We start from the raw sequence: 8,612 nt of genomic DNA, 5'->3' as shown, positions 1-8,612 counted from the left end.
ATTTATGGAGTCCAAAAGTTAGTTTATATTTTTATGAACTTTGGTCTGAGAATAAAGCCTAAAATCTCCCTCCTCATGATGACACAAGACAAACGTGTGTTTTCCAAGAGGCCAAAACAAAAAGCAGTTTTTTATATTGAAAACATATTTTTTTTAAAACAGAGGTAAATATAAATTTATGAATGCTCATACTAAATTACAAACTTCTCTTAGAAAGCTTTGTGTGGAGGTTAAAGATGTGGAACAATCTTTGGTATGTTCTTACTGTGTTGAATTTTCTAACTGCATTGTTGGTTCTTTTTTAAAACACAGAAAATGTTTCTGTTTTATCTTGCTAGGTAAAAAGAAACATTTACAAACATATACGACAATGTTTCCTGGATGTTAAACCAACAACAGCCTTCCCCGATGTGAGTGAGTCCATAAATGTTAGGAAACAGTGAGATGTAGATCCGTCAGTCTTTTCTAATCCTAGAGTTTCACAGTCTATTTCCTATCAGAAGATAATGCAGGAGACAGGTGTAGGAGACTATTTTCATGCTAAGGCTGCATGAAGAAATCAGAGTGACTGAATATAATCAGAAAACACATTTAAAATGGTTTTTCAGTCAACCACACCTTTAAGAGGTTTTAGCAGCTTATAGGTGTTTAGTAACTCCTGACCATCTGAGAAGGGTCAAAGTTCATTTTCAAATAATTTAAAGTCAAATGATTGGAAAACCACTGAGTCAGTAGCCAGCCTTCCTATGAGGAAGTCTGCTCCCAAAGACAGAATGTTCAGAGTTAATGGAAACAAAAAAAATCCCCAAACATCCGTTTCAGGAACTTCGAACAGCATGTCATTTATTCAACTTGATGACAGCAGAAGTCAGGAAAATACTTTCAAGATCTAATGATTTGCAAAGCTGCTTTTAAAAACCAAACATGTCATATTAAAATGTGAAGCACGGCAGTGGAAGGATGGTGGTTTGAGGTGGGTGCAGATTCACTCACCTGTAAATCATGGCAACAGAGTCAAATGGGAGAGCTTCTGTTTGACACGTGAAATGTGGATTCAAGTGAATAATCTCATCACATACAATGGCTGAAATTTTAATTTTAGAGCAATTTTCAGGAATTATTTCCCAATAATTCAAATGAAGCAGTGTTGCTGTGAATGTGACAGAGTCACGATAAGTCCACGTATTCACACAATGCCAAAAACATTCAGACCAAAAGAGAATGTTATTTTTTTTCCATGACAGTAAATATTGAAAAAGTAGGCATATTTTATTACTACGTATTTGCCACATAATGATTTCAAGTGTGACTCCTGCCAACCAACGGGCTTTCCAAGAACAAAGGTTACCACCAACCCGTAGTCCAGGGTGGAGTTTTCTATTCAGCTTATTAAAAGCGTTATAAAACCTAGAGGACAATCGTATCAACAAACGGACATTTGTCTTACTCCTTTATTTGTGTTTGATCATGCTGATGTTCACTATTGACTTTACAGAAAACCAATGAAAAAACACAGGAGTGGATTTTAAGGTTAGGAGTCAATTGCAAAAAAAAAAGTTGTGTTACTGGAAAGTCTTTCAAAAAAGAGGTAAAAAATCAGCAATGATCTGCAACTTAACCCCAAAGAACACAAAGAATAATGGTTGCTTCTGATGGAATTCCCAGTCATAAACACAAAGCTTTCTTTTTAACTAGTCAGTCCTAAGTTTTAGTTGTCACACTTCCACCTCCTTCTGTCCCTCCTCTGGAGATTCCTCAGGTTTTGCAGCTTCGGTTTTCTCCATTTTCGCTCTGCGACGCTCTGCCTCTGTTATCGTCATGGGGTGCAGCGGGAAAAATCCTGACAACCCTGCAGAGAACAAGAAAATATTCTTTCTTTTAACCTCAGAAACTGATCTAATTTATTTGAGGACATTTATTCAGGATATTTAGAACTAGCACATTATTTAATGACAAAAACAGTTGAAGGTTTGTTGTAACTAGGGGTGCAACGGTACAGGTAGCCCACGGTACGGTCCGTACCTCGGTACTTAGACCACGGTCCACGGGACGGTTCGGTACATGTTTGTGCAGAAGGAGACAGCGTTTATTCTAAAACATGCATATTATTTTTCTTCAGAGCGAAAACAGAATGTCACAATTGTAAGAACATCAGTATATGAAATAAGTTAACATTCTCTGCATTGAACACTAATACCCTCTTTCAATTATCACTTGTATGCAATACAAAATATATAAAAAAATTACAAAATGTAAACAAAGACACTTGAAAATATTCTAATGGTTCCCAACCATGATACGTGATACATGAGGTAAGCAATGCAAAAGTAAAAGTGCATTTTGCGTTTTAACAAACAGGAGTTAGCTTGTGCTGTAACATCACAGAATGGAATAAATGAACCAAGTGCTTGGTTGGCTGTGGTGGTGTGGTGAAAAAAGGTGACAACTTTCCTCACTTTCCCAAGGAGGCGGGACACACCGTTGATTGACACAACCCTCTTTGCAGCGAGATTCACAGTGTGAGCAAAACAGCTAATCTGGGGTCCCAGCTCAACAGTTTCATTAACTCCATTAACAATGTTTGGAGCATTATCTGTGGCGACGGGTATAGTTTTGTTTGGCCGCTCCAGCTTCCACTCGGTGACTGCATTTTTATCTCTTCTGCTAAATGCGCACTTGTGTGGCTTTCATAGAGGGGGCGAGTCTACAGCACGGCGCTTCATCTCCCAGTCCAGCATGTAGTGAGCCGTCACAGTCATGTAGCTCTGCGTTGCCTGAGAAGTCCAACTATCAGTTGTCAGTGCAAGGCTTTCTGCCTTAGCCAAATCACTCTCGATGGCGTTGCGCGTTTTGTCGTAAAGACCAGGGATGACGACCTGACTAAAATGTGTGCGACTGGGCACAGAATAACGTCGGTCGAGCGTCTTCAATAAATGTTGAAAACCAAATTTAAAGATTTAAAAGAGCCTGGTGCCTCTTCAAACTCTTTCCTTTCAACTCCACTGCAGCTCGCCATTTCCTCGTGTCTCTTCGTTCTCAGCCAGCCGCTTACTGTAGTAAGAGTTTGTGAGTGAGGACGCGGATGCACAATGGTGATTGGACATTAACTTGGGGGTGGGCCTTTCATCTACCTGGACCGGCAAACGCATGGTGCCAAGCATGAAATAAAAGAGCAGCGCAAAATCAATGGGAGTACTGAAGTCCCGCGGGACAGGAGGGCGGATTGTCCCGTGCAGGGCGTACCGAACGGTCCGGTATTTTACCGCATACCGATGCATCCCTAGTTGTAACCACATAAAAAAATCATTTCATTTTTAACTCTTTTTAGGAAAGGATGCATAAGGTATCAGCTTTTTATTTCATCAGTAATAATAACACTTAAGAGTTTTTAAACACTTGAAGCTATTGCATTCAAACCGGTTTCAGTGATTCTTGATTAAATTAACATTGGACAGCCCTCTGCTGACCAGAAACTGTACTGAACAGTTTTGTAGTTTGGATAGGAACACTAGTGGGAGGTCTTCTTTATGGCAATAGCTGTTTACTGTTCTGGTAGCTAATATAAAGGCTAGCAGTTAGGTTTCTCAGTTCGCTGAGTCAATAAAAAGCACAAGAACAAGAATTTAGATTTTGTTGTTGGCATCATGGTGGAGCCTGGAAGTAAAAGTAAGAGACTAATGTCTTTGGAAGTTAAACAAAAAGCTAAAACCCAGCGTGAACATCGATGAACTACACTAGTTTGAGGGAGCTGAAGGAGGCAACTAAATCACAGACTGATGGTGACCTGGCTTTGTTGCTGCTGGACTTCTAATCATATTTTTTGTCCAACAGTGTGGATCTTTTTACTTTGTGTCCTATTTAGCATCAGTTGGCTTGTGTTAGCATTAGCACTTTGTTAGCGTTATCTACAGCAGGCTGTGGTAGGGTTTTATTTTTACAACAGTTGAAATTCTGCTTTTAACCAGTAGAATGGAGAAGCAGGAAAACTTATTTAGTGCTGCTTTAATTATTGGAACCAAAGAGCAACAAGGTGATTCATGGCAAAGTGAATCTATCAATCTATCTTCATCCACTCATCTGGGGTCAGGTCATGGGGGCAGCAGCCTAATCAGAGGATCAGACTTCCCTCTCCCCAGTCACGTGAGCCAGCTCTTCTGAGGGGACTCCCAAGGCATTCTCTGGCCAGCCGAGAGATTTAGTCCCTCCAATGTGTCCTGGGTCTACCTTTAGGCTTCCTCCCAGTTGGACGTGCTTGGAAAACCTCACCAGGGAGGCATCCAGCAGGCATCCTAACCAGATGCTTGAGTCACCTCAACTGGCTACTCTCGACGTGGAGGAGCTGCAGATCTACTCCGAGCCCCTCCCGGATGACCAAGCTTCTCACCCTATCTCTAAGGGATAGCCCAGCCACCCTGCGGAGAAAACTCATTTTGGCAGCTTTTATCTGTGATCCCTTTCTTCCGGCAAATGAGCAATGTTACCTAAATATATTCATTTATTGAGGCAAATTTAAAATAAACTCCTAAAATAACCAATGACTTGAAAAATGTTTCTGCATGAATATCGTTTAAAAGTTATAGAAGTTCAAAAGAGATGTAGACGAACCCTCCTTGATTAAACTTTTTCGGGGGGTTTTTATGGCTGACTGAATAATTTTAAAAGGACGGCAATAAAAGTGTCATGTTGATCCAAGCTGAATGAAGTGAACACACACCCAGAAGTTTGGCCACTGGTTTTGTTGGGTGAGCGCCACAACCGATCCAGTACTTGATCCGGTCGAAGTTGAAGCTGATGAGCTTCTCGTTGTAGATGTTAGGGAGCGGGTCATACGTCCCCAGCTGCTCGATGTATTTGCCGTCTCTCGCTCTTTTGTTGTACGCAGCCACGATGCGGTAAAAAGGTCTGTTGGCTTGTTTGTGACCCGCGAGAGCGAGCCGGATGACAACAAAACCTCCGCGGTACGTCTTCAGGAGGAGAGATGCTGTGGAAGGCAATAGGAACAATAAGCATCGTCAAAAAAAAAAAAAAAAAAGAATTGCAACACACACACACACACCTCCTGTGTCTCTTCTCTGCTTTTTAATCTTATTTGTTATAATTAAATGTATCTTTCTTTAAATTATGTCACAACAGGCCAGGAAAAAGAAACAGCTTTTGCTGCACAGTTGCTGCTTAATGGATCAAAAACCACAATATCAGAAAACACTGGAATCATGTACACACTGGCACATTAACAAGGGGAAAATGTGTGTTTTCATCTAAAGAGAATACATACTGACTGGTATTCAACACTTCCTAAAGAACTTTACAGAAATGCAATAAAAAATTATTATTGATCAAAGCAGTGAGTCAGAAGTTAAAGTCTCACTGGTGTGTGGTGAATAGTCCTTCCCATTTGGCCCTTCCCCATGGGAAGCGGTGAGCTGCAGACACGGCCGTGCTCCAGAACTATTTGGTGGTTTAACCCCCAATCCAACCCCTTAAAGCTGATTGCCAAGCAGGGAATCACTGGGTCCCATTTTTATAAAGTATTTGGTATCTCCCAGTCCTAGGGCAGACACTCTAAGGCCACTGAGATGGTAGTTATTGATGTTAAGCTTACTTTGCAGTCTGCAATCATTAAATGTAATTTATGCACATTTTTTGAAAATGTTTTATTGGTAAATTTTTAAAACATGAAATGCAAAAAAATTATTTCTTATAAAAATACATTTTATTTGTCAAGAGGAGGGGGTCCGGAAGTTTTGGTCCGGGGTCCACATTTAGCTTTTTGTAGTTTTAGCTAATATAATAATGAATTAAATCTAAATTCATAGTTACAGACTAGGCTGAGCTGTTTTCAGATGTAATCCTGTAAGGAGCAAAGCTAACTGACCAGTTCAATCTCAAACTCTCCACCGTTTGCTACTTAATCTGACTTCTAGACAAGCTGCAAAAAAAAAATCACCACAAAAATAAAACACTTTTAAATGCATTTAAACACGAATCTTAGAGGAAATAAAGGCGAGTTGTGCACACATGATGAGACACTGAAACCAGGCTTTCAGCAAAAAATGAGAAGCTATTCTGATCTCTGGAAAAATAAACAAAGTATTAGTTTTAAGTAAATGGTGGTCTTTTTATGAAAGAAATGCAGTCAGTCGTGAATAAATGTCTGAACTGGACTATTTTTATGTCTCTAAACTTTGTCTTTTCTTTGTAAATCAAGTTTTTATTTCATATAAGTTTGTTAGTATATGTGCAAACTGAGCCATTTAACATATAATGTTGTTTGTCTTGAAAACATAATAGGTGTATTATTTTATTCCATTTCTTTTTTTTTTATTTGTTCCAAATAAATAAATAATAATAAAATTAGATTAAAAATCTATTTTATGTTTTTGATGTTCTTTTGCACCTGAAAAGCACATGTAATTGCCTGTGTGTGTGTGAAACGTGTTATATAAAGCTGGGTGCCTTCAAGTGTAAGCTTTATTAAATATGTGGTGAAACACAGGATTGTGCAGTTGTGTCACAATGCCTATATTTATAAAAAAAAACAATAAATACTCACATAAATGCACCATAGTTTCTGCTCAAATATCCTGCAACAATCAAATAAATCCCACGTTAGCATAAATACATTTGAAAACGAGGACAAATAGCGAATATACGTGGTTTTAAATTAGCTGAATGAGCTAAATATACCTCTGTACACGTTAAATGAAACAAATACCACGTCTCAGATCCGGCCTCTTGTCGTTTCAGGCCGTTCAGTAAGAAAAAATCCGAAATTTAACTGCGTGATTTCAGCAGATGTGACATTTACCAGGGCGCAGCCATGTTTAAACAGGAAGTGACGTAAGGAAGCGTCTTTATTTTCTTGCCACTAGACGGCGCAAATGTACCGCTGTAAACAGAAAGAGATTACTAATGCGCCTTAAAATCGAAGAGGTTACATTTTTAATCGTTCTTGAAATAAAATTGTTCTAATTACAACTTAGAGAGCAGTTTAGTTTGAAATTTGATTTGACTTTACTTTTTATTTTATATGATGAGAGAGAGAGAGAGAGAGAGAGAGAGAGAGAGAGAGAGAGAGAGAGAGAGAGAGAGAGAGAGAGAGAGAGAGAGAGAGAGAGAGAGAGAGAGAGAGAGAGAGAGAGAGAGAGAGAGAGAGACTTAACAAACTTAAGCAAAATCTCTTTTAGGAGTCGGACAGATGTTAAAGTATAATGAATTACATTAAGAAAGTGTCAGGTTTGGCTTCAGTAAATGAACAATACAGTGTTAAAATAATACAGAAAGAAAGAAAGAAAGAAAGAAAGAAAGAAAGAAAGAAAGAAAGAAAGAAAGAAAGAAAGAAAGAAAGAAAGAAATGAATGTGCATCTATGTGGTTAACTGCCCTTAGACTGACTTTTTACATAGTTCTCAGGTTTTATGTCTCTGTTTCACATTAAGGTTTGTTTTCTATTTCTACATTACTTCAAATTGTGTTTTTAAACAATGCCGGCCTACATGTCAACACGTTATTATTAACATTTCTTTCTCTAATTTATTTTGAATGCTGTCTATAGGGTTACTTTGCTTTTTTATCTGATTATCTTATTTCGGTTAAATTAAATTAATCAAATTCTAAATCATAGAAGGATGGAGTGGTATCGAGTGATAATTATTTAAAATTTCTAGATCAAGGAACTTTTAAGCTCTAATAACACTAATCACAACATGCCCTATAGGTTATAAATTGTAAGTCGCTTTGGATAAAAGCGTCTGCTAAATTAATAAACAACCTAAACATAAACATAATAAAACTGTTCTTTTGGAAAGGAAATTTCAGTAAAAACTGTTTTTATATATCAGACAAAAAGCAATCACATTCATTTCTACTATCACTAAACCTGATGATGTTGAACTGATGCTGGAAATTATAGAAAAGGGAAATTTCTACAAATTTCAATAACTTTTCACAAAAACAATACCATCTTTGAAAATTCCGATGTTTGAAGATACATCACACTGTGTATACAGCTACATCCATATTATCAGCCATGCACACAACATGTCTTGTCTGTGATTCACACTCTGCATTTGTTCTGCGTCCAAAATGAACAACACATTGGTTTTTGAATCAGTTTCCTCTGCTGACCGCAGCAGAGATGAAAATACTGCTTTCCTGAGGCAAATCATAAATCCAGTGGCCTTGTCTTTGCCTGATGTTGTCCGAGTCTGGAGATGTTTTAGCCCACTGGAAGCCGCATCGCCCTGCTACCGCTCTTCGTCTTGGAACATGGTGATTTCACACTCCTGTTGTGTAAAGCTTGTTTTTCAGTGTGTGAAACAAACACATGGTTTTCTGAGAGAGTGGGTCACCAAAGACACAAAAAAGATGAGCTCTTGTTTGTATTTCTGAAAATATTCAAATGTCCCTGTGTGACTTTATTATTAAACAGGAAAAATAAGGATCCACATTATTTAATTTGTGACTCACTTCACTTCTCCATAAACAAAACCTTAGAATAAAAGCTATTTCAGTTTCAAAAATCAGCAGGTAACAACCGAAAAATAGATCAGATACAACTATAACTTCATCATGTTCCAAGTTTATTCAAAAACATTCTTAAAGCATAAAAAG

At 38.1% G+C, this 8,612-nt stretch overlaps 1 protein-coding gene across 1 annotated transcript; it reads right to left on the bottom strand.

Annotated features, from left to right (window-relative positions):
* Positions 1–1,437: 1,437 nt before the first annotated feature.
* mrps16 (mitochondrial ribosomal protein S16) lies at positions 1,438–7,008 on the bottom strand. Its single transcript, XM_015959049.3, has 4 exons — positions 6,688–7,008; positions 6,554–6,584; positions 4,715–4,981; positions 1,438–1,849 (listed from the first exon to the last, which is right to left on the bottom strand). The coding sequence occupies exons 2-4, from the start codon at positions 6,564–6,566 to the stop codon at positions 1,716–1,718; spliced, it is 414 nt and encodes a 137-aa protein (XP_015814535.1). The 5' UTR covers positions 6,567–6,584; positions 6,688–7,008; the 3' UTR covers positions 1,438–1,715.
* Between the last annotated feature and the right edge of the window lie 1,604 nt (positions 7,009–8,612).

Source organism: Nothobranchius furzeri, chromosome 3, assembly GCF_043380555.1.
Source record: "Nothobranchius furzeri strain GRZ-AD chromosome 3, NfurGRZ-RIMD1, whole genome shotgun sequence".
NCBI classification, from domain to species: Eukaryota; Metazoa; Chordata; class Actinopteri; order Cyprinodontiformes; family Nothobranchiidae; genus Nothobranchius; species Nothobranchius furzeri.
This window is presented reverse-complemented; position numbering and strand designations above follow the sequence as displayed.